Here is a 27574-nt window from a genome sequence, read left to right as displayed (position 1 = left end):
TGAGACTCTTTTGGAGGGACAGGAGGCATTGCCCCTACCACACATACACCCTGGGATCCCCCACACGAGCTCTTAGCCCTCCAAGTCTGAGGCAGAGTTCACCCCGTCCCAGTGTGTTACAGTAGTCTAATCTCAAGGTGAGAAAGACATGGATAAGAGCAGTGATGTCTTTGGGCAGGTCACATCTTTTTCACCAAGTACAAGTGGGGAAAGAAAGCAGTCTTGATCATATGTGCAACCTGTACATCCATGAGCTAGAAAGGATCTTGCAAGACCCCCAAACTGGAAATCTGAATTAAAAACACCAGGTGTACTTCCTCAGTCAAGAAGGCTGATCAGATGCAATGTTCAATCTGGTCACTTCCCTCGGCCTATCAACATTATCTCTGACTTCTCTAGGTTAGACTTCTACCAGCCAGCATCCAGGCTTCACGCTTGCCCAGTTCTTATGGCAGAGTACCTTTCCATCACTATTGCATTCTGTGTCGCTGATATGTCTATAAAGGCGGAGTGGGGAAAAAAAAGCACACAGCGCACATTCCTGATCTCAGAAAAGTCTCCAACTAAGTTAAATCTGATCTGTTTTAAACTGTGTGCATCTTTGCCTTACTAACCTGTTAATTTTATTTTGTTTTGACCCAGCATCAGTACGTATGCTATCCCATGCAGTATAATCTTGTACACTTCACAGCTTCTTTGCAATTAATATCTGATTAAGCAATATCCTAATTTTACAACCGCTGCTTTATCTAAACTCTAATATACAAAAATGCTTCTCAGTACCGTATGCCCTTAAGAACTCAATACAAACATTTTTCATCAAAGTTGCCATCAAACAAAACATGCGGGGGGAAGAAAGCAGCAGCAGCAAAGAGATTATAACAGCAATGATCAAAAAAAGAGTAAAACCCTACAGGCTTGTCCTAAATTAAAGAAAGAAAGAAAAAACCTTCAGAGACTAACGCACATCCTTTATCATGGCAGTGTATTTTATGCTAATCTAGACAAACAAGAAAATTAATACAATATCATGCAACACATTTTGTAAAAATGTATTTTCTAAGATGATGCAGCTACTAGCGAAGAAAACAATCTCCTTCTAGATGTGGGCAGATTTGCTTATAGAATCAATTTTTTTAAAGTAGATGCTCCCTAAAAAACAGTAGCTGGCATTCCTGGAGATGGAAATCAGTTCCTCAGACCACATATAAACAAACATATACTATATCAGTATAGCAAAGACAGCATAAAAGCAATCCATGTTTTACTTGAATAAGCCCTTGTCAGTGGTAGAATCCGCAAAGCTCTAACTCCTTCCCCTCTCCTCCCCCCCCCCCCCAAAAAAAAAGAATACTAATGAAGAAAACAATAACTTGCTCAGTCTCCAGAGTGAGCAGCAGTCATTTGTTATAGGGATGTGCTTCCTTTACCTAGTCAGAAATCACTGCCTCCACAGTTTTCATGACCCACAAATAATGCAAGTAAAGAGTTTCATAAAGATCCAGGAAAATATTTCTACCTTTTCTAGGTTAAGTTTAAACATGCACTGGCACATTCACAGGTTGCATATTATAATTCTAGAAAATGCCCTAGGATAGCAAGCTCACCCTATCTGTAATACCACAGGTGTAAAAACAGGGACTGAATTGAAATAACCTTCTTTTGCACTGAAGGTGTGATAAGGTCTTGAAAAGGTGTGGATACAATAGAATTTGGATCTATGCAGTGCCTTTTGCAGTGACAATTTCATCAAGTGCTTTATAGTAAACTAGATGCAGATGAGGCAGTGCAGAGTTTTAGGTAAGCACAGCTGCCACTATAGCCCTCAGCAACACATCCCATTTCCCTCAGTATCAGAACCCATTTTATTTCAAGGGAAAGTATTAGCCAGAACACAAGGGATTTTTCCCATCACCATTAAATCTAAATACCCACCAGCAACAGGCAGAAGAAACTACTGTTGTCTCCTCTAAATTGTAAGCTCCTTGGATCAAGAATTGTCTTTGAAACCTTTGTAAGCAGCATTTTTCAGCCTTGATTTATTAGAACAGAGAGGTCTAATAAAAAGTTTATTTCCCATTTGGCATGAAATATTTTTAATTTGTTTTAAAATCTTTTTTTAAAAGCTTTACTCTTGTACACTACATTGCCAATCTCCCTTCCTTTATGAACAGTTTGTTTCTTCCTTCTACTTGGATCGCCACATCTTCCTGTTCCCCCTCTCCTCCCATGCTGTCTGGAACTGCCTCCCTTATTCAGTTTGACAAGGAGGATAAGGTATTTTCTTTTATTGTGTACAGTGGACCCTTATCCAGTGTGACCAATCAACCAACTTCATGTTCCCCAATCCTTACTTCTGTCAGCTAGCCTTTTATCACTAACATCCTTCTCAAGAATGCCATCAAGTCTTACTCTTGTTGTCCAACCTTAAATTCTTAAAATGGGGTCCACCTTACAATTTAAACAAAAACAGAGCATTTATAGAAGAAGAAAAAAATCAACCTTTTCTTGTCGAAGTCCTTAGCCCACCTTCTTTGTCTATAATTTCTGTATGTGTTACTACAGGTCTGTTTGGAATGTTAGCTTCTCAGGAAAGTTTACTTTAGGGAAGTAGAGTATGAGTTATGGAGGACAGACAATAATAAATGCAGGGTGTGAAATGAACAAGGAGGGACAAAAGAGGCAATTACAGGAGAGAGTGAATTCAGTAAGAGGGGGAAGAAATACAATCAAAGGTTTAAACTTTATTCAATCCACCATTCATTCCACACACAGGAAAAAAAGTTGGACAGAACATCGGTCTGGGAGAGGAAGGGCTCTCCCACCATATGCTCCTTGGTGATGTTGATGGAAAGTCTCCTGCCGCCACTCATACTTAAGCCCAGTGCGGATTTATGTCTCCTTATTACACCCCTACCACTCACTGCCTGAGGAGAGGGAGAAGAGGAGCGACAACCAGTAACTCATCCAAGAGAAATGTTACACAAGGAGCTGCACAAAATTTGGTGGCTCTGGGGGTGGTGTATTATGTAGCAAAATGTGGTAATTTTCACTTTGCTAATTTGGCAAACCCAGTCATTCAAATTGAGACACCAAGGACCTGATTTTTCAGAGGACTTAGAATTATATAGCACTTTGTATGTTCAAAGACCAGCTCCCAATGACTTCACTTGCAGCTGAGAGTGCTTGGCCAACAATTCTGCAAATCAGACCCCAGAGACTCCAATCAGGCAATCAGAAAATGAGGACAACACAATTAGTGACCATCTGTGAAAAGTTTGGTTTACATGACTTGCCTAGCATCATATTTGAACTCTGTGGCAGAAGCAGGGATAGAATCCAGTTCTCCAGGGCAACATTCAACTGCCTTAACCGTGAGACTCTCCTTTCTCTTCCCACAATCCTCTGCCTCAGTCACTACTCACTTTCCAAATTCTGCAACAATTGAGGCGGGACTGCTACAGACAACACAACCCTGATTCCTCCCCAGAACAGGTCTAGCTGATGCACTGAATCAGGAAGAGGTCCAGTGGAAAAAATAGTATGTGATCATGTAATTTAAGACTGTATCATAAAGCTTATAGACAAGAGGGATGAATTACGGTTGGACAGATGACCTTAATTCTGGCATTTCCTAACTTTGGAGTGCTTCACTTTGCAATGGTAATGTTCTTTAATTGTAGTTGTGAGTAATTTCTTAGTTAGTTTGTTTTTTTAAAAAAAACAAACTGAAAAAAGAAATTCCATCATGTGGCATCATATTGACACCAAACTTGTCATTGGAGCTAAAGGATCCAGCCTTGCCAACACACAGACCTCTACAATTTGAGCTAATGGAGTAAGTGATAGCAGTAGTAGATTGTTATCCTGTATGAGGACCAGCATTATAGGGGGATGGGACACTTTGCCAGTCAGTCAGTTCCACAGATATTTGCTAAAAGCAGTGGAATGGTGAGATTCAGGGATCTTGGAAGGGAACGTGCTATAGTAGTCAGATTCTTTTGCCCATTCTCCCCAAATGTGACCTCCTCTGCTGTGTACCCTCCAACTTCTCTCTGTCCCAGTTGCGTCTCTTCCAGTTCAGATATTTCTTGGGAGGGAACAGGGCAAATTTCACTCTTTGTCTATCCCGTCCCACCCCCCCAACAGGGACCCATTCTTGCCCCCCCTCCACCCACTGCAAGGTACAGATTGCTGGGTCTCAGCTGGGGAGCCTCCCCTCTCTCTTACCCACACAGTGCATGAGCTGGTGCTGCCAGGAGTTACCAACAGACTCTCCTGCACTTTGCTGTACAGATGGAGTGATGGCTGCCTAATTTGAGTGGCGCTGTGACCCCATGTGCCAGGTTACAATGCCCCTTACTGAAATTCAACCCAGCTGCCCCTCCATCTGTTCAGGGGGTGTCCAGATCAAAATTTCAGTGGCGTTGCACGCAGCCTGTTGACACGCTCTGCTTCCCTCCCCCCCCCCCCGATTGGTGCCCCTAGTCTCTTCCCACCCCCATTTTCAACTAGCCAGTCTTAGTCTCTTCTCCTCAAGCTTCTCATCCCAGTCCCCTTGCCTAAAACATCCTCGTCTCACCTCTCCAGACTCCCATTTCCAGCCCCCTCTCCCAACTCCCAGGTTTTTTGCACAGTTAGATTTCTGCAAATGAACGATCACGTAAATTTTGTAACATGGACAGAACAACATTTTTCCCTAGCTTCACTCAGACACATCTGAATTCTTTTGGCTGAAATTAAAAAATAAATAAATTCGGAGACAACATGAAGCAGACATCTGGCATGGAAAATTACATGTTGTTAATATGCAACATTGAAATAGAGTTAGGGTTGAGGTTTTTTGTTCATTTTTTTTTCTTTTGTAAAATTTGTTGATCCAAACTAAGAAGTCAATTGATTTTAATTTGTTTTTCAAACCTTACTGTATAGTTACTATTGGATTCTTTATATTCTCTGATTTCTTATGCTCACTGAATTCCACTTGCAATTATGGCATTTATTACATGAGTTTGGGGATGGGTATTTGTTCAAAATTGGGTTCAGTTTTTTAATGAAACTTCATGACCTTCATCATAAGTGAAGATATTATCCTCATAAAATCTCTCTCATACACAGAGTTTAGGGGCGCCAAATAAAATTAAAAGATTTTGGCTTAAATTAAATTTGCTCTCAGTAAAAATAACTTACGTGAACAGGTTTACTAGGGATTTTGTTTACTAACACAGTAACTGTTGCAGAGAGCTCTAAAATCAAGATTAGCTGGATTAGTGTAAATCATTTTCTATTAATGCTGCTGTTGCAGTTTACTGTCATTTAATTCTACTTTTAGTGTAATTGTGCATTTAATCCTTAAGTATAGCTTACCTGGGACTTTCCAATTGATTATCTCAGATGTCATTTTTGGGATGGTCTGATAACGAAAGGATTAACTAGTAGAATCTTTGCCCACAGATTAATATAGCCATACAAGTCATTACAGCATATTACTGGCTAGGGGCATTTACTGCACTATGCAACACAAAAAGGATTTACTCATGTATAATGGAAAAAGCAGAGTGCATTAAAAAATCCTCCAACGTCTGTGCTGCAGAGAGGAAAGCACCTCTCTATGTAATACATTCCTTACAAACCTTCTGTTCTCAGTCCATTACTGGACTTGTTGTTAGCACCATATATTTATTGTTTAGTTGATGGAAAGTATCAGATACAAAGATTTATTATGTCAAGTGCACAGCACTGAAAAACTCCAGAGTCTTGGGCAAGTCTGTCACTTAAAACAAAGTTTTTAGTTCACCACAATGCATGTGTCCTTTGTATTTCTATTACATGCATCCAAATTAATTGCTAAAAGATATAAAGGAGTCACAGTTTTAATATTGTTTTTAATCTGTTATGTGTAGTACACTAACACTTACAGGTCCCAGTGATGACTGAAGCCCTGCTGTGCGAGACACTGTACAAACACAAAGTGAGAGAGAGTGTCTGTCCAGAAGGGGTTACAGCCTAAACAGACAAGATAGACAGATGTCAATGCCCTTAAAACAGGAGCATGACATACAGAATGATACCACCATGCACATGGGCCAGCCACTTCTTATGACTGAAAACACTGACTGCCTACAGTCACTGCCACAATAAAAACCTGATTTGACAGAGAGGTGATTAATGCTAAAATCTCAGACCAGCAACAGAAAAGATGTCTAAATCTGGAAAATGGTTTCTCTTAGGGGGCAAATATTGCTGTGCCCAAGATGTGGGGGAAGGTTAGGTGGTGCAGGAAGAAACAAAGACAACACAGAGACTTAAGATGCAGGGGAGCACCTGGGGTGACATGTGGAGGGTGTTTAGAATGGGTTTGATAGTGGCCAGTGGGTACATCCCTACAGGGATCCATAGGCCTGAAACACTGCACACGCAGAAGTCCTAGCTGTGCAGCAGAGTGGCTTTACAATTGCTCTAAACCAAACTGCTAGGCTGAGGGAAGAAAATTCCTTCCCTCTGAACTCCTTTTAGCTCTCCTCCAAAAAGCCCATTTACTGTTGCATTTGGCCCATAGCGAAGTTTTGGCCCTTCCAAAGGACAATACCACAATACGTGAATGGTAGTTGTAACTGGAATCGCAGTTTGCACACTGAAAATTCAGTACTGTAGTCTCCTTCCTTTACGCAGTTTTCCGATATCCGAGTTCACACTTTGAATGCCCATATATTTAAATTCTAATACATTTCAGTATCTTTTCAAAGAACAATCAGCATTTTTAGCTATTGTCTGATATAGGGATGTGGGATACTGTCCCCTAGAGATTGAACAGGGACCAAATTCACTGCAAGTCCAGCTTGTATTTCTGCAAAAAAGAGGTCTCCATGATAAAAAGAGTGCATTCTGATTTATTTTTGCCAGATTTATTTTACTCTGTTTTAAAAACAGATAATACATTGAAACAACATCTTTTCATTTCAGCCAAAGGTCTTAAAGTCGTTTATCAACTAGTACACAAAAGTACTATTCAACCCGATTCAGGACAGGGAGTGAAGAATGCCTCATTCAGTTCAAACCACAAGAGAGAATAGTTTAGATAGGCAGAATGCAATTATCCATAGTGAAATTTGGCTAGCACCTGTAGTCTTGCAAAAAAGTGGCTAGGAGCAGAAAATATATGAACAAAAGTTGACAAAACTCTAAGCGAATCTGAGTACACAACAAACTGAAGATTCTGTTGTTCAATATTTAAACCAGTATGTCTAAAGGAGCTCTTACCAGCCACATACCCTCTGAGTATTTTCTTAGAAAAGACAGTCACTATATAGTCACATAAAAAGGAGATTCTTGTTTCAAAACACCATGTCAAGAACAGAAAAGGAGAAGATTAAATAGGCAAGTCAACATCTAGGAGAATAATCCCCTTGGCAGAATAAAATGTACCTCCAGCTAGCGCTGGCAGTACCTCCATTTCTAACAGCTTGCCTGTGGACAACAATGAAAATTAACAGGGCCGCTACCACCAGCCAAACAGATTCAGCGGCTCAAGGCTGTGACCAGAAAAGAGCTGACAGTAAAGTTGTGGCCTTATAATCCGAGAAAAAGGTTCCTCAGCCATCTCCCTGGCATGACGACCAGCATCTTGGTCTTTTCCAAATCACTGCTGAACGCTGAAATTGAGAGGTATGCACATGATACCCTTCACTTTGATCCCGTGGCGGCTTTAGCAGGGGTTCATGGTGTCACCTGCACCCACAGAAATCATGAAACAGAGTGCAAAAACAAGCGAACGTATACATCTCAGGTGCGTTTGGAGAGAGTGAGCTTGCCCATCTCTCACCCCACAGTGGCAGTTCCTGCCCCATGGGGCTGGGCCCAGGCCTGGTTACCCGCCCCAGGCATTGCTACCTGGTGCACAGGGTTGCAGTGCCACTCAGGTTTGGCCCGGCCACACCTCTGTCATGATGGAAGGGCAACCAGGCCAAATCTGAGTGGCACCACAACCCCATGCACCAGGTCTCAATGCCTGCAACAGGGAGCTGGGCCTAGCCTACTGGGACAGGAGCCTCTACTATGTGGTGAGTGATTCCCCTCCACACTGGACCAGGATTAGGGTTGTGGTGCCAGGGTGGAGGGTGCTGCTGCAGATGGTCGGTGCCACCTCATCAGTTTTAATATAGGCCATATCCGCCCCTGCACAGGACCTTAAATCTTCTTTCCTGCTTATTACCAAGATGGAAATCTTAGGGTAGCCAGCTGCAGATACACAGATTCTAGCAATGTGCTAAGTAGTTACACCATGAGAGAAGACAAAAAAAAACAAAAAAACCAGAATACTTGTGTTGGGTTTTGTTTTTTTGTTTGGCGGGGGTGGCTACAATTCTGTAATGGGTCCAGCTGAGTCAGCTGATTTCCTCAAGGGTCGCAATTTAATGATTTGTATTTTAAGCTATAAATAGATTCAGATTTCGTTTAGTTGGTACATTTAATGATTAATGTCAGCCACAAAGCTCTCTCCCCTTCCCTTGGAGCTATGGCCTCTGACTGAGAGGCATTAAATTTATCATAAAAGGCACAGAATTCTTTAACAAAACTTTAAGTATGGTGAGATAGGAAACGAATTAATTTTAGTAGCACAGTAGTACTGAAAGGAATCAAAGCTCTCTTTAAGGACTGTCAGAATATAGAGATGAGTCTATTCTGACATGAATTAAAGTAACACCAATTACTAGACTAATTGTGCCTTTAGAGACTGATCTCTTAGTACATAAAGAATTTTTTGCTCCTTCAGAAGAAGGAGCTTAAAGAGAGATCAGCCTTCCTCAAATGACACCTGGGGATTCCTGAAGGGTTCTGTACTGCCCCCTTCTCTTCGATATTATCTATACAAGACCATCTGGACAGATAACAAATTATGAATACCAATGTCAACAATATTGACAACACCTAGCTGCCTGTCTCATTCACCACTGATCTCACCATCACCACCCCCATTCAGGCTGTGTCTAGATTAGGAAAATAGATATGTTTTTAAAATTGACCTAACACATTTTAACGTTCACATTTTAAAGCATTAGCGTAGTCAGGGGTTAGACAATTTTAAAAATGCATTGGCTGGCTGTGGTCAAGCCTATCCTCTCCCATCCTACCTCCCAAGACTGCCATGCTTCAACCTGTACCCTATTTTCTCCACTTCCACTGACAACTTGTTGTCTTGGTCCTAATCTTCAAAGCAGGAAATTAATAAGATTCCAGCTACATTAAAGAACACAGCTACATCTGAGAGCTCCCAAGACAACTGTGCTACTCTAGGATGACACAAAGCCGAGAATAAAGCACGAGAGCTGAGGACAAATCACTCTGGATTGAGGTGATCCATCTTCCAGAGGAGTCTACTTTAATCCAGGATGTGACCACCCTTAAGAAATACTGTAAAATTTCTTGCTTAATAACACTTTCCCACCATACCCAGAGTAACATACACAGTATTCAACTGCTTCCCTTCTCCCCACCCACCAAACCTCCACTCCACCCTGGGGGGAAAAAAGCCTACTCCAAGCTTAGCTTCCTGTAAACTGAAAAACGAGAAGGAGCCAGAATTTGATTAAGTCTAAGAGGGACTTCTCTAACTGCCAGTGTCATTTATATGGAGGGCTAACTGAGATGATTGAGAAATAGGAACTGTTCTGTCCACCGTGGTTCGCACCAATTATGCAGGGCTGCCAACTCTTGTGATTTTTATTAGGAGTTTTGCCATATATGGCATTTTTCTAAAACCCCAGCACTTGGAATTATGTGTCTACAGGAGCACTGGAGCTAGCAGTGCTGTTGATGCAGAAACACCCCAACTGGAAGTAGTAATAGCAACCAAATGCATGGCTTCCAAGGTTCACAGTTTTGTTCTGTGGCTTCTGAGAATTTCAGCTTTCATTTAAATAAATATTATGCAAGGCCCTACTTAACTTGAGATATTGTGGAAATTATGGATTCCACAATATTAGCATTCCACTGCAATTTCAACAGCGGGAGCCGCTGCACTCAGCCCTGCGAGGCTGACAGCAGAAAATCAATAATGGACTTTATTACCGCAAATAATAACGTCCATTCTTACCTTTCTGCAATTTTTCATGGCTTGGTCGCAACTCAGCCATATATATGTATATTTCTAGACCTCATGGTTGGGGAGAAAAAAGACTATATCCCAAGGTCTCTCTACAGGTTCAAAAAATCAGAAGACAGATGAAACCCCAAATTTATTTTAAATCTCATTATTTTTAAGCCAGTCCACGAGTTTTGGGGGACTGTTTTGTGATGTCACAGTGCTTGGTTTGACAATACTGTCCATACCCATTCATGGATACAGACAAAGAATTCTTGACAAATCAGAAGCAGCATTAACCATCATACTACCCAACACACACACAGTTGCTTTCATACTGTAGGTCACCATCCAAGTGCAAATAAAAGGATACAACAATTTAAAAAGAGGTTGAGTCCTTAAGGTATTACCACAACATAAAAGATAAATAATAATAGTGGTAGGTTAGTCCGAAAACATGACTTACTTTAACACATGCCTTCATGTGAAAAGTCCTTCAGATTCTAAGTATTTACTGTATTTATCTATACCTGCCCCTTTATTGCTAAGATTTTTAAAAAGATCCAAAACACAAATGATCTTTACAAAAGCCCCCATGATATTTTTGCTCTGCTACAGCCAGCATGAGGAATGCAAAGTTAACCCTTATATTCAGAGCTGGACTCCCATTATTGAAGGTATCAGTGACTATGTAGACAACAAAAGCAAGACAATCATAGCATGGATGCATTAATGAGAGAATTAGCAGGAGAAACATTTGCCAGGTGATAAGAAAAAGACAGGAGGGAATGATGCTATTTTCAAGCTTATGAGAGGACATTGCTTCAAGCAGAAAGTAAACAAAATAATTAAAACCTATTGTTAAAAAGTGCAGCATCTTTAAACTAGCAGCACCCCCATTCCACTGATATTATTATTAGTTCAACTGTTGAAATATTTCTATACACTTCAGGACATTAAGAAAGTTACAAAAGCAGCACGCACCAAGCTATATCCACAGCCTTTATCGTGATAATTTACTTTATTTGCGCAAAACCAGACATTTTATTTTATAACTAGTTGAAAAAAGGTCTCTAACTCAAACAGAAGAATGGTTAAAACTACTTGCAAAACGATGCACTAGGATTATTAATTAGATCTATTGCTGTGTTTTATCATCCTGTTGCAGAGCCCACACCTCTATGTAACATTTAGCTACAGCTGGTGGACAAAACAGCAACATTCCCCAGTTCTCTTTACCTATGTATTTTATGAATGATTAATAAATGCAGGACACAGGCAATTTTAAAAACATATCAAAACAAAATGGAAGGGGAGAGCATAATCCATATGGAATCTTTCAAGTGGAAATGGGTGAGGGGAATGGGCTACTTTAGCCATTACGTGCTCCCACCCCACAAATATAAAATCCCTCGAGGAGAGTCAGGTGGGATTTGGGGCAATGACAACCCATTAAAGAGTAAGTGATAAACTGCAATCCATAATTTCATTATTCCTTAGCTCAAGTTACTGATGCTCAACATGTATTATCAATTATATATTGATATCCGTATCCAACCTGCAGCTGCTTAAAATTCATTTTAAGTCAAGTCAGTTGTCATGAAAGATACTGTAATAGAAGAAGGGGAATGAAGGAAAGCAAGAAATCAAGAAGCACAGAGTATTTATTTTTCTCTTTAAAAATAAAATGTTTATCCCGTAAGCATTTTCTCAATCGAGATGAAATTGTTGTGTGCATGCTGAAAGTAGAAGGACTATGAAAAGAAGGAATGGCAAATAGATTTTAGGGACAAAATAAGCCAGAACTCTCAGTCTTCTAGCAAGAAATTTCTAATTGACAGCTATTCTTACCAGTTTTCTCTAATATACTAAACAAGTCAAAAGTCCAATGCAACAATTTACAGTTTATCTAGGAGAAAGAACACTCACAGAAACACTTTTTCCCCTCCTTTTAAAAAAATACTGGCCTTAAGAGAATTGTCATTTACTTATCTGAAAAATAAATTACACAATTTCCTAACAAAAATGAATTTACCTCATATGCTCATCTACTATCCAATGACCTCAGTGTTGAATTTGAATTTGAAATTTGAATTACATAGTCCTCTTCCCTTACCCTCCTATTTAAAAAAAGGCAGAAAGGAACTCTATAGTAAACTGGCAATTCAGGGTTAGCAAACACCATTTTAAATTATACTAAATTGAGGATGGGAGGAGAATGGTGAAAATATTGCTTCACTAATTGGTAAGTCAGAGACCATTGTTTATTTAATTAAAGGAAAATATATTGTCAAATTCAATCAGTTCCAATCCCAGCAGAATATTAGCTTGTGAAGTATGCCCAGAATATGGAGTGAAGCAGGCACACAAGTTACTCAAAACCTCCATTCTGCCAGGAGACCTGCGACACTCAGTAGTGCTAGCCTCGAAGAAAATAGTGGTTCTGGGGACGGCTGGCAGGGGCAGCAAACTGTTTGGGTGCATCCCCCAATGACATTCGCATTAAGCCCTTTGCAGAGGTCAGAGCTGTTCCACAGAAAAACTTCCCCATATGCTCTCCCTCAAGAGAATCTCACATGGACAAAGTATCTAAGTTGGTGCAGAGGAAGATGCAAGTGTGCCGCTTGGGGTAAATTTTGCCCCCAATCTCTTCCAACTATAGAGACATGAAAAAAGTAAAACATCACAGAACTCTTCAGTGAATCAGAAGACAACCATCAGCATTTGGAGAACCACAAGATCAAACAGCAACTGGAGATAGCAAACAAAACCCAGGGCCCCAATCAGAATATCTACTCATACCCCCAAATCAAAAGAGAATTTAGTTTAATTTCTATCTGCTAGAGACAGAAAGCAAGTGGACTGTCAATCTGGCTCTTGCTTTTATAGCTGGAATGACGACTGCAAAATTGAAAAGCTGTCTGTCTCCATCTGCTAATATAACTCAGTGTCTGGACTGAAATAGGAAAAATACATTTAAAGAAATGGTCAATGCTGCAAAGCCAATAGTTAGACCTTATAGCTCTGTTTGGCTAGGTAGACATATGTACCTCACCATTCCTTGACTCATCATAGCTTCTCCACTTTGCTTTTGGAATTGAAAATGTATCACAAGCATATATGAAGTGTGCTCTTATGACTGATGTATTCACATATATCACAATACATAAAATTATGGTAATACTTAAACCATAGAGCAGACAGGCAGAAATCAAGAATGATGCAACATGCATATGACGAGTAAAAATACTGCAACTACCCTAGGGTGCAATGATGGCGGTGAACTGATCACCCAGCAGAGAATTTGGGATTTTACTAGCATTTCAGCCTTTACTTTTGGAAATTTATTTTACAGGAATACCATGAGGACAATGGAAAAAAAATGTAACTATGTTACAAGATTTTCTAAGAAATGTGGGGTCACTTGACTTTAGGGTGGTTTGGGGCTTTTTTTTAAAATGCAAAAGGGATCCTGTTCAAACTGTAGGCTGTGCATAATCTCATTTTAAAGAATGTAATTGTATAAGTCCCTTAAGATAATCATTACTTCTTACAATTTAGACAAAAGGAAAGCAAAAAAGCATTTCAATCTTTATGCCAAAAGTTCAAGCACTGTAAACTCATTCTGAAGTTCTGCATAAGAAAATGAGTTATAATGTGTGCTTATGGTGTAACAAGTGTTTTTGTAAGGCACATCATTACAGGTATAAGAAATCCCTTTGTCAAATACTTTGCAAGGATCTCACTCTAAAAGAGCAACACCACATTTGTATATAAATCATGGGACAGAGTTGGCAAGCAACTGCTCCATAAATAAATTGGTATCTTCTAATAGCGATCAAGCACTCCTGAAGATGTCTTTGGACCCAATCCTCGCAGGAGCAGAATACTCTCAACTTCCACCTAGCAGGATTGGTCCCTTTATCTGTAGAATAATTTTCAACTGGAATTAAGTTAGACTCCCCACACAAAGGTGATCAGCTCCTTACATCCACACAAAGATACCAAAACCACATTAGAGTTAGAAATAAGTTTACAAGTGAGTATATATCTCTTGCCTAAGAGTGTTTGCTGTGTGACCCAGCACATCTACAGCAGGCATGGCTACTAAATACTGCTATTAGATCATTTGCTGATTGCTACCATGATACACTGTTTTATAGCAATGACTACCTAATAGCGCACACTGCGGATATACTGTAATATCTTGACTTTTATATTGTGTCCTGCCAATTCAGAGACAGATATTACAGTTTCAAATCTACAAATCATTGATGCAGACGTCTAAAGAACTGTTGCAGTGTACTGTGTTAGTGTGAAGTAAGGAGTCCTTATTCCACGAAGCATTACAATACATACAGCAACTATTCAAATCATGTCACAATGGACACCTTTATAATGGACTCATTATTCTTCCATTGGAAATCAAAACAGCTCCAGGCTAAACAAAAGCACATGTGATGCATCGATTCATAAGTTTATCTGAAGTATCCCACACATGCAGTAAAAACACACAGTAAGAGCCACACAAACATCTGCACCTAGACTTTTATACTGATTTTTTCACCACACTCCACCATACATCTTAGCGGTTTAATTTTACTTTCTAATTAAGCCAATTAAAATAAAGATTTTAAAAAGTAAAAAAGGAGCAGTCTAATATGAGTAAAATATCTGTCGAACACAATTTGGCAAGACTGGGCAAGCTACAAGCATGGTAGGGGCTTTCTAACCTAAATGAAAAAGAAAACAACACACACAGGTCTATGGTGCTTACCTCAGTATTTGGCTGTAGTGTTTGCTCATCTGGAGTTGCAGTTGGTACTATTGCCCATGTTAAATTGGCACTAGCAGATGATAAAGAGCTGAGAGCACCGTTTTTCAGTTCTGTGGAATGTGACTTTGGCCCAGGCCATCCCAGGATGTTTTCTGAAACAGAAAATTACAGTTAAGCCACAAGATATGTTCTAGACAGAATTTTAATCTCAGTGTCCTTGTGCTATCTATGGTTTCCTACTTGTTATTATAGTAATCTCCCCACGCACACACAAGCACCTTTGCCATGGTAACAGAAAGATGCTTATATCCTGCATTTAGCAACAACATATCTGCAATAAATTTCATTTTTTAAGTAGATGGCTAACACTTACCAAGAAAATTACAAAAGCTATTCAAGCCAGGAATCAAAATGGCATAATTAATATAGTAAACAGTAAATTCAAGATATCTTGATTTTTACCTTCAGCAATACTTATAAAGCTCATTTAATTTTCTCCTCTTCATAATAATTGTGACGTTGCAGCTTACTTATGCCTAACCATCATAACTACACAAACGTTACAGAACTCTGTTGCGAAGGTCCAAATTATATTTCATGCTCCAATTAGCAGATGTGTTTCAGATAAGGTCACACATTATTTTCATGCATAATGTGCAATTTAGTACAATTTTCCTACTAAAAACAAATTGTCAATAGTTGTCCATTGCCAGATTATTTAAAAATTTTATAATGGCCTGAAATAAATATTCCTGAATCTGACAGATAGATAGATTTTCTCCACATACTGTGATACTGACCCATATTTATAGTAAGAGGTATGCTCAAAGATGAGTTCAGACAGCATCCATGGCTTTTTTCCCATTCCTCCTGTCTGAAGCCACTTTTTTAGTCTATTACACATCATTTTGTAAGTGTTCGCTCTACATCGGGCAGGAAACCATTCTAGCACCTCTACCAAGACCTGTGTTAGAATGCTGTTCACACTAGAAAGATATAAACTAAAGATGAGCTTGAACCAAAAGCCCCAATAAGCACATCCCTGAACTCTAGGAATATTTGAACTCTCTGGCTTGGGCCAACCTTCAGGAATAACCCAGTTTCCTGGCCAGCAGAGAAAAGGCCTATAGTACCACCTTTGTAGCAGCTTACTCTCCAGTTTGTGGGGTGGGATACATTGCTGTCAGTCATCTCCCCACCCCAAAAAAATGAATCCGCATTTAAAAAAAAAATAAAAGCTTGCTAGCCCTCAATCACTACATTTAGTTTTAGTTATGCAAATTACCAGTAACAGGAAAAACAGATTATGATTATTGTTAGATGAGGTAATTCTTATGCTACTGTTAATTTAACCTATTATAATGTAATTACATATTTACAATGCATTTTGTAATTAGATTATTTCTAATACGTTTTAAAATTATTAAATGTAATAAGTAGGAAAGCATATATCATGTTTGTTTATCCAAAAAGAAGCTGTCATCTGATCTGAATATCAGGAACGTGGACTTAAACATACAAAGAAGAATTTTTTAAAGGATTACTTACCTCTCACCCATTCCTGAGAATGACTTTTGTAAAAATGAGTTCCGGAGGGGTAGCCATGTTAGTCTGTTTTTAGCAAAACAGCGAGAGTCCTGTGGCACCTTAAAGACTAACAAATGCCCAAATAAATTTGTTAGTCTTTATGGTGCCACAGGACTTTCGCTTTTTTTTTTTTTAAATGTAAAAATGGTATCCCAAATTCAAACTCCACTACCTTTTCCTTCACCATGAAATGGTCACTGAGGTGGGATCTAACACCCCAGTTCCTAGGAATCTTTTTGAAAATCTTAAAAGCTGTGTAAATACAGAAATTAATTTTGATGTTGATTTGAAGCCCAATCCAACTACACAAAGGTTTATTTTGAGCAAGGCCTTCGTTCTGTTTTTCTCTTGGCTACACATACTTACAATCATTACAGTATGTCAGTAAAAATATTTTAATGATGCATGTGATCTCTAGTACATATAATATATTCAAAACAAATGAGTCTTTTGCTTTGGGGGTTTCATAATTTTAAAAATTTGTGAATGAAGAACTGTGCCATCTGGTTTAAGATTCAAAATCAGTATCGGAATATATACCTAGACTTTAAAAAAAAAGTTACCAAAAGGTATAGTGTACAGTAGGGTTCAATACAAAACATTAGAAAGCAATTTCTCTTGCACTTACTTGCCAAGTGAGGCCAGGAAGTTTCCATATTTCCCCAGCAACATTCAATGACATCACATAGACAGATAGGTCGCCTTGCTCACATTATGAGTTTGTGATGTCATCTATTGCAGAAGAAAGCCAGGAACTAACCAAGGCCTCAATAGTCAAATTAAGCATGAACAGATTTTCAAAGATCTTTAGATGCCAATATAAAGAGCTTGCTTGTGTTTTATTCTAAATTCACACAATAAGACAATGTTCTCATTGGCTTGCGGCAAAAAAGTCGTGCTCTTTATTGCTATTGCTGTACCTTCCCTGGGGATTGCACCTTGACATGGTGGGAAGGCTTATGCATTCTAATGACCCTCAGAGCTATTACTGATGGGAGTTTTAACTCCTTGTAGGATAGAGACCAGACAAAAAGCAGTCCATTGGTTCTTGAGGTTGGGGGTTGAGCAACAGCCAATAACCTATCCTCATGCAACAGTTAAGTTACAGAAACACAACAAAGTTAGTTCATAGGCAGAGTCTTGTTTGTGTGGCTGTCCTAAGCAACATTTGGCAGCTTGGTAAAGATTTGGATGCTGCTGGAGATCAGAGTTCAGTTTGTGATCCTGTTCCTATTTTTGCTCACACGTTAAGTGATGGGGAAACAATGGAAGGGACAATCCCATTACTCCAAAGTGAGCTCTGACAGACCAAAGAACTCTGGGAGGGCCCTGGAAAGCTGTCTGGGAGATCCACAGAGTTCCGTAAGAGATTCATGCCTTCAGATTTAAAGGATAAAATTGAATGAAAAAAGTTCAACTAAAAAGTTCTCAAGTCCTCTGAGGGAATTAATGTGGCTATAGAAATGAGAATCTTCCTTTAGCTGTCTCCCAAAATAATAATACGGCTCTCAGGGCAAAAAGGCCATGAACCTGAGCAATATGGCCAAGATTTGACAAAGTTTGTGTGAGGAAGGCCTGAAATTTTGTTTTTAAACAAACATGAGGTTAAAATGAACTCAAAATAGTTAAATTTTCTGGCTAGCCACAAAAGAGTAATTTTGTGCAACTGATGTGCCACATGTGCATGTCTCTATTTTTATTAGCTGATACTGACTAATAATGTATATATGCGTTGTGCTACTTCTCCCTGCCATATGAATACCTAATTGCTGGATAATGACAAATAATTAATAATATAGCAGAATTGTCTGGCCATTTCCTAAAATGGAAGATTGCGGATTTACTTTCTCCCTATCAAATCCCCTAACGTATCCACTCTCCCATCTCTTATTTGCTTACTGCAATCTTATTGGCCATTTTATTTTAAAAGTACAGACTTCTTTAAAATTAAAAAAAAATGTATAGCAAGTGAACATAAGAGAAAAAAGTGTCATCTGAATGACATTGCATTAGTGCAGTTTGGATCAGAACTAGTCGTCTGTACAAATATACAAATACATATTTTATGGGGGTTTTATTTTTAATACATAAAAACTACTTTATTTTTTTAACTAAATCTTTTTTGCTTCAACGTAAAGACACTTGGTGTCAGGCCAGAATTCACCCCCTGCTCTCCTTCTTCCTCCCCACAGCCTCAAACTCTTTTGATGAACTAAAAACATATGGGAACTATGCAAGTTTGTTTTTCCCATCTGTGCCAAGGGCAACCATGACCACAACAGAGAAGAACAGCCCTTGTCATCTTAATCGGTATTTTTGAAGTTGCTATTAAAGCCTACACAACCAAGTTGTGACCCAACCAGTAATATCAGGATACATGAGCCAAGGTCCAAAAGGGCAAAGCACATCTGTTTCCCATAGTGAAACATTTCCCGTTTTCTTCAGACAAGAAAAATCAATTGGCTGTATTCCATCTGTTTGGAGTCTGACTACTTAACAGAACAGTTGGATATGCAGCATCCCAGAAAAAGCAGTAATGAAATCTCTTTAGCATATCCCTTAAAAGAAAATTGCAATGATTAGTCATAATAGCTTAGAAAGCTAAAAAAAATGTACTAAGTAAGAATGTTATGTAAAGCCAGTTTTCATAACAGATTTTAAAAGTATCTATTTCTTATACTAGAAATTTTCTCATGACGCACTTCAGAGCCCCAGCAGCATTCTTCTTTAATCTGCCAGATTTAGCTGTGGAGCAGTGAGGTCCCCCTATCTCTACACCAAACATAGTAAACGGAGCTAGTTTTTTTGCAGTGGGAGCTGCCATCTAAGTGCTACTGCATCCTGCTTCCCAGAAGTAAGCAAAGCATTATGAGGGCGCTTAAGGGACCAAGAATACTCAGAGCTCATTAGAAACCATAATAAATGAGATCATTTCAAAGTGAATTCTTTTAACATTTGTTGTAGTTACTTTAACACGTTTATTTAAAATTAGAGGATGACAACATTTTTCTCTACTTGCCACAGATAATGTCCACACTTCCCAAATAAAAAAATTAAAAACCCCATCATCTGCACTAATAGCAATCAGATGGGTTATTGCTGCCCGCTGATACAGCCCCTCTGTCCCACTTTGGGCACTTAGTGCTGTAAAATATGGCATATAAGGATCATGGAAATTATTTTTGCATAAAATGAAATAAAAATTAATATTTTGCGGTTCAGCTACTTGTTCTCAAGCATCTCAGGTTCCTCGACTGAGAATGCTTTGTCTTCTACTCATGTGCACTTTGTCACGGATTTTGCAATCTTGTCCCAGAGGAGCATAACTGTCTCGGAAGCTCACAGGCTGAAATTCGGTCCTTCACATAGCTGGGGCTTGATCCATTAATTGCTTTGAATATTTATATGTTTTCTCCAACTTACTGCAAATGAAGCAGGGATAGAAGAAGAAATTCTAGAAATTCTCTAAGGTCATCTTTCTAAGTTATTTCCAGGGATCATTTGCTTCCAGAAATGACCCAAGAACTGAAGAAATGTTTTTACCTCCCAATATTAGGAGATGACCACCTGGGACATCCCTTTGGTTGAAGAAAGAATCTCCTGCATCTGCAGTAACAGAAAAACGGTTTGAACAATCTAGAATTAAAAGTCTCTGAATTGGAATTGGCTAGAGGATTACTTAGAGGCATTAATTTGATTAGGTATGGGTTTATTCTGCTCTGATGAATCCTGAACAGCTTAGTTTAATGATTCTCTCCCACCCCCAAATGACAATCCTATCAAAGGAGGCCTGAATAAAATTAAATCTAGAGGAGAAACCAGTAATCATGGCTTTTAGCCACAGGTTCCTTCAGGCAATTGTGTTGCATAACTGGGCCCTAGAAGAAAAATCTCATGTCAGAAACTGCATCTTTTGAACAGGAGAGAGCAGCCTGTAAATATTTTAGTGGTTTTTCAGCCTTTGTATTCTTCTTGATTTTCTATTTCCTAGTTGAAAGGGCTTCAACTGTGTGTGTATTCAAACTCTAAACACTAAGAGCAGACGCTATGGCTGCCATCAGACCAGTGCAAGCAGACTGTAAATGTCTAAGGGAATTTTTAGCTTTCCCCTTCTATGAAACCTTTGGAAATACTGGTTCCATCCAATGGAATTAGAAACCTTGTCATCATTGCCAAGAGGGAAGAGCACCAACATTTGTATTTGTTCAGCTTATCCATCTCAGGTAGTTTATTTGTTTCACATGGATCAAAAGAGTGTCTAGAGATATAGGAATGGGAAGCTTTTCCTTCTTTCTTAAATGGGATTTTTTGTTGTCTTTGCTTCCTAACCGCTTTCTTGTGAAGAAAGCTAAAACAAAGTTATATACGAGAATTTAAAGACCTATTCTCAGTCAAAGAGGAATGCTCCTTTGATTTACTCTTTAAATACTTGTATTTTGTTTGCAACTCTTCTGAGGAGACTGGAACATGGAAGATAAGGGTCCTTTTGTTCTTGTGCTTCGTATACTTATGTAGATTATTTAAGATGTTTCTCTTTAGAAGTCTAAATTAAGACAGGGCCCCAATATAATACTGTTATGCAGATGTAAAAATGTAACTTTATCCAAGAACCCACATAACTATTAAAAGTGGCCTTTTTCATGACATCTTTCCACTCCACAGCTCATCCTCTAACCCTTCTACCATCCTTCTCCAGGTCTGTTTTTCCCCACAATGAGGATGTATTCAGAGAATTTCCCACCTAGTTGTCTCTACAGCAGGGGTGGGCAAAATACGGCCCATGGGCCAGATCTGGCCTGTCTAACATTTCTGTCTGGCCCATCATGACTCCAGCAATTGAGGAAACTACTAGACTCTTCCTCCACACAGCGACGTAGCTACGGATGGGCCTGGGAGGGCCACCAACTTTGAAAGCAGGCCCCTTCAGGCGCAACTTAAGCTACCTTCAACTGGAGCTTTCGCCAGTGGCTTCCAAAACTTCCTGCTTCCAGTCACGTGGCCAGAAGCAGGAAGTTGGGGAAGCGACTGGCCGAGAATCACTAAGCTGCCTGACTCTCCAGTTGCCCTGGAGCAGAGGTCGGCAACCTGCAGCATGCATGCCAAAAGTGGCATGTGTGCTGATTTTGAGCAGCATGCAACGCCCTGGCCGGAGTCATGCTGCTTTGCCCCCACCGCCGACACTGCCACCAGAACAGGGGCTCCAGACCCACCCTTGCCGCAGTCATTGGGAGAGGGGCGGGGGGACATTGGGCACGGCCCTTTGTTAAGGTTGCCGACCCCTGCCCTGGAGCTTAGTTTCTCAGCTGGTGGCTTTCCCGAACCTCCTGCTTCCGGTCATGTGACTGGAAGAAGGAAGTTCAGAAAGTGTTTGAATGCAAGTTGTAAGTAAAAGTTTAGTGTTAGTGTTACAAAATTTAAAAAGTGTTCACAAAACGGTTTGCAATATGAATTGCCTCCTAAGATAAGCTTTGGATAAACATGTATTCAGTTAATTGTTATTAAGTGTAATTACTTTGTTGTGGAAAAAACATAATGGGGTCTTTATACAATGGTGAGGTAATTTCATTAATATAGTAGAAATGTGCGTCCCGTGACAACTTTCCAAAATTTGTGGACTGGCCCGTCTTAAAAAATTATTGCCCACCCCTGCCCTACAACATTGTGGGTGGGTTTTAAATGACAGTTAAGCTAATTAGCAGGGCCCGTGTTTTCCAGAAATGAAAACAAAGTAATTTCAGATTTTTAAAGCTTCATATTTCAGAAATTTCAGATATGCATTATTTTAATGCAAAAAATACACATTGACAAACATGAGCAATATGTAATCCTTTACTGCACAAAAACGTGGTAGCCTCTCTTACAATGTTCACAGACACTTTAATGTAAACAGGCCTCCACCCACTCTTGTACTGTATTTTCCCTGTATTTCTGATTTTCATTTTGTTGTTCGAGCACAACAGTAATTGTGAGCTATTGCTTTGCTGCTTTCACCTTGCTGCTCTCTGCCATTCTTTTTCTTTTTCCCATTGCTGCAACATGATGTGGACTTTTAATGTGATTAGGTAGGCAATACTTTTTAACAGTCAAGAACTTTGCTGCATATTGGACAAAACTTCCCTTCACCCACATGGAGCACATCTTTGCTGAACTGTAGACATTGATAGTAAACGGCTCAAAGAGCTGAAGTACAAGGTAGAAAATCAGAGGGAAATCAGCAATTCCGGAAATGAAAGGTAGTTTCAGGAAAAAAACACAGCAATATTGGCAATTTCCAGAAAACACCAGTCCTACTAATTAGAAAGGACTTTTTATTCCATTCTGAAGAGCGAGGAAGGCTGGTGCTTGAAAGGTTTTTAAGTAAATAAGATAGAGATTGCACAGTTGTTGTCAAGCCAGCCAAATGTGAATAACCATTGATCTACATCTGGTCTTATATCAAGCCCTGATCCTGCAATCGGGTCTAACAGTGAGATGTGTGTGTAAACTCTCCTGCTGACTACGCTGCTGCAAAATAAAGATGTAACATGTCACAGTCTACAGAGACCTAGAACAGGGCTAATTAAGATGACGGTCCACGAGTGCCAGGGTCAGTCACAAGATCAGGGTCCTATTCATAACTATGTAACCATATGCCAAAGGTAAATAGGAAGAGACTATTGCTTTCTCTTCCCAAACTTAGAGAAAACCATGAGCACGGAGTCAATATATAGTGGGATCCAATCCTCCTTAGAGATTTCTAATTAGAAAATGGTATAATTTGTTATTGAAGTAAATTGTGTTAAATTTCACTTTTAAAAAAAAAAAAATCAGATTTTTTTAAAAACAAAAACTACTTTTCATTGAAAATACAATGTAGGATTCTGCTGTACATTTTTAAATTTAGCAAATAATTTTTTTTTTTTGGCTTATTTCCAAAACCTATTTACTCAGAAGACATTTAACAGCTCTTTTGTGCCCTTTTTCTGGTTTTGACAATGTTTGTGGGTCAGAAGAAAAATGTTGGTACCTCGCTCCAATGAAGCTTATTTAGTGCTGATTCCAAGTCATTTCTTTAAGGAAAAGTCCATCCTGTCTACCTGGGGAACAGAATTTAAGAAATAAAAATGCATAAGAAACCAGGAAAAAGACAGCTTGTACTCACCTGAAGGCAAGGTCCTAGTATTGTGTTGCCCTGTCTGATGCATACTCTGCTGTAATAAATTCAGGCATTCTCCAAGGCAGCTCAGGGTGGCAGCAGAGGTAGCTTTTAAAAGCAGCAAGTCCTGATCCAAGGCAGAAAGAGGGCCAGAACCTGGAAGGGATTCAATGGCTTGCACAAGATTCTTCTGTTGTCCTTCCACTTGACTCATGATCTGTAAGGGTAAAAAAGAAAAGCCATGTTGCTATATGAAAAATCTTCATTACAGTAAAAAATGATATTTATATCCTTAGAAGTTGACACATCAACTGTATTTAAATGTTATTATAGATTAATGTTAATATTCAATTAGTCAGTTGAAAATAGAATTCCAGGAATGCATACAAATAACTGTGGGGAAAAAAAAAGACATATGGGAAGAATGAGAATTTTAGATTACTCATTTAAAAACCACTAAGAATTTATATGACTAGACAACAATGCTAGTCAAAAAAACCCCAAACAGTTCAGTATGTTAGGGCAAAAAAGAGCTGGCACCTGGACTTAAGGTATGTATCATGCTTTATGTTTTCAGTAGTAGATATATGAAAATGATCCAGTGCTATCTCCTTTTTCTTTATTAATTCAAGCTTAGAATTCCTCTCCCCAGGATATGATTTAAAAATCCAGATGAACCTAAGCAGAAACTCCAGTTTTCTTCCATTTATAAAATGCTTGGTCATGGACAAAGTGAGGGTTATTTTAATTTCTCAAAAAAATCAGAAAGAATTTAGTTTTTCAAAACCAACAGTGATTTAGATCCAGACACCATATTATTATTATATGCATTTGTGAGGCATGTATAGTATAGTGCTATTGCTATAGTATCTGAACCCCCAAATTTCAGGGAGATACAGTTCAGCTGTGTCTAGCTTTGGTCCATATAGATGAAAATGAAATGGCATGCATGGATACTTACATAAATGGAAATAGATGAGAAAATAGTGGGATGTGCAGTACTACATATGCTGGATGGTATTTTTTTTAAAAAAAAGAGTAAAGTAACTTTCAGAACCCCCTTCTTATGGCTGAGAGAGGAAAGAAGATGTTAAAATCCCTAATACATTTGAGTGTTATAGCCTCTAGGTGGTAGGAGGTTCAGCACCCAACTACAGTAGGTCATTTTTTTTTCCACCTACCTTTCCGAAGACAGAAGACCAAATGGAGCATTGGCACATGCAGGTCCAAATGTCATTGAACTTGTAAGGATATTTAGTAAGTGTACACATACAGTATCATAGACAGATCAAAATCTACCTACTCCAGCTAGATTAATATCTGATTGAGTTTACAGATGTGTGAATGCTGATAACATTTACAGTACAATGCATCTCATTATTTGTACTGCTTCTATAATTCAATTTATTGATCAGATTTAACCATGACATCATGCAAGACATACACTTGGACTAACATTTACAAAGCTCACTAGATATTGTAAAAATCTTTCATATAACTAATTTTAAATTAATCCGAATACAAACTTTTCAGAGCAGGTGATGTCCTTCTCTGGGTTCCTACAGCATCTAACACCGTGGGTCTTTAGATCCTTTCCTAATATAGACTAATAGTAATCCTAATAAGGGCCTCTACACATTAGCCTAATACAAGCAGTACCAAACAGTCTGTAACTGGTTACAAAAAGGTAGCTATGCTTCTAGCACAGACAAAGCCTTTGATAAAAGTGAACTTTTTCTTGCTAAAATGTCCTTGACTATTCAACTGTACTACAGATGCACTCAAACTCTCAATGGTCTCAGACGCTTTTTATTCATCCCTTTTCAGATAAATTATTATATTAAACAATTGAAATTTCTAAGTATAATTTAATATAATTAGTTTACTTCACTGTGCAAGCCATCCATAAAAAAAGATGTTAATGCCTTAAATAAATCTCATGTGAATATAGTTTAATTAATAAGATAATTGTAGGCTTAGACTCAAGATTCCAAAGCTGCCAAAAAAGCTTGAAAAAACGAGGTGAATTTATTAGAATAAAAAAAGTTCAAACTTCATTCGATTACCACCTTACAAATTGCAATGAACTCAATGGGTTTCATGCAATTTTTTTTGTTAAATGCAGCATACTTTACGCAATCTCACAAAATACTCTGGATAGAGACAAATGACATTTTACTGAGATTGTGCATCATTAGTCATCAAAGATTGAATGCACAGGAAAAAGACGAAAGTTGACTATATTAAAGTGTCACACAGGCTGACTTGAGGGGGGGGGTGTTTACTGTATTGTGTAACATTCATATGTCAAAAATCATAACGATTCATGTAAAATATGCCATGTCAGGTACTGTTAGAAAGGATGTAATGCGCTGAGAAAGATGGAAACACTTAAGTTCATGTGTTATATTTGTAATGGAAGTTATGGACATATTTGATGTACCTGTGTTTCAAACTATGCTGTATAAGACACACCCCAGACAGAGAGGCGGCAGACAACAGCCCACTTAATGGCCAATTAAAACCTTTACAGATGCAAAGGGCCCAGGAAGAAACTAAAGGCATACCTGAAGAGTTACCAGAATTGACCCATGTGACTCTGGACTCCATTTTAGTTCTTGTAACATTCCACAAGACATCATGGCCAAGGCTAGAGGGTATATGAGGCCAAGCCACAGAATCCATTTTGTCTTTGTTCCTGTTCAGCTACAGACACAAACCTACCTCTGGATTAATTCATTTGCAACTGAACCGAAGATACTGGATGTATGCCAGAGGAACTGTACAAGCCTGCAAACTCCACAATTCTTCTAGAAACCTGATGTATATGGACTTTCAATCATTTGTATGTATCTGATTGCTCTAATCCTTTATCATTTCTCTTATGTTTTATTTCTTTCTTTTTACAATAAACCTTTCGTTTTAGTTACTAAAGGATTGGCTGGCAGCGTGGTATTTTAGGTAAGATCCAAACTTATATTGAACTGGTACTGTGGCTGATCCTTTGGGGTCAGCGGGAACCTTTTTAGTAAAGAGCATACAGTTTAAATAACTGGTCTCTTTACTGGACCTAGTGGCTGACTGGGAGCCAGAGGCTGAAATGCAGTAAAGGGGGCTGTGTGCATTTGTATACTGGCTTCTGGGGGGATTCAGAAGTGCAGTTTGTGGCTGGTTGGGAAGTCTGGCTTCAGTGCCACCCACCAGTGCTGGGAAAATCTGCTCTCCGTTTGCAGCCTGCCCTGACCTTGGCATTATCAGTTGGCTATCCTGGGCACAGGATGGGTCACAAAGATACAAGTAAGTATTCTGGCAGACTAGTTATAGCAGGGGAAAATGGAAGGATGTATTATTAGGGAAAGGAAATTTAAAAGCCAACTGGACACTAAAACAAGGAAGCTTTAGAGCAAAATTTAAGAGAGAGCAATTCAGAAGGTGATAGATGCATCTCCCAAGTATGAATGCACAAGCAAACTATGTATGCAGCAAAAAAATACAAGGCAGCTTGAATGCCACATGCAAGTATACATCTAACATCCACAGCCTAAAGAGTCTCAATGTAAATACAAAACAAAACTACAGTGGAAGACAGATTGGCTTTGGGTGGGTATATATAGGGGCTAATTAAATATTCGCAAATTCCAGGTAGATAATCAGAAACAACACATAGCAACTATAGGGGTGGGGAATTTTTTTTTTTTTTTTTTTTTTTTAAGCCTGACATCAAAAATGCCATTTTTAACACAATTCTATTTCCACCAGTGGGCAATTCAACATATATTAACACCGACAGGAAAACATTTCAACAACCCTAGAACATTTAGGATGGGTACAAAGACAGAAAACCAAACACAATCTGTATTATAGTAAATAAAAGCTAAAATTAACCGCTAAAAATTTTATTTTAAAAAATAAAAAAATATTGAAAATGTCATTTCTGCTGTAGAAGGGAAAAGAATCACAATAATTCAACAGTTCGTTAAAATGCTAGAAGGTA

General features: G+C 38.8%; 1 protein-coding gene across 3 annotated transcripts in view; it reads right to left on the bottom strand.

Moving 5' to 3' along the window:
* OSBPL10 (oxysterol binding protein like 10) overlaps positions 1-27574 on the bottom strand; it is a 168805-nt gene that overhangs the window by 47751 nt on the left and 93480 nt on the right. For 2 of the 3 annotated variants that reach the window (XM_067561842.1, XM_067561843.1), the window contains 2 exons: positions 23587-23797; positions 14859-15010 (listed from right to left, as the gene is read on the bottom strand). The exons of the other annotated variant lie outside the window; for it this stretch is intronic. In XM_067561842.1, coding sequence (XP_067417943.1) covers positions 14859-15010; positions 23587-23797 — 363 coding nt within the window. The remainder of the gene's footprint in view (positions 1-14858; positions 15011-23586; positions 23798-27574) is intronic. 3 annotated transcript variants of the gene reach the window in all.

This window comes from Emydura macquarii, unplaced genomic scaffold (assembly GCF_026122565.2).
Source record: "Emydura macquarii macquarii isolate MOO-44397 ecotype Brisbane River unplaced genomic scaffold, CSIRO-AGI_Emac_v2 contig_2422, whole genome shotgun sequence".
In the NCBI taxonomy this organism is placed as follows: domain Eukaryota; kingdom Metazoa; phylum Chordata; order Testudines; family Chelidae; genus Emydura; species Emydura macquarii.
Note: the sequence above shows the minus strand (reverse complement) of the source record. Positions and strands in the feature narration are given on the sequence as shown.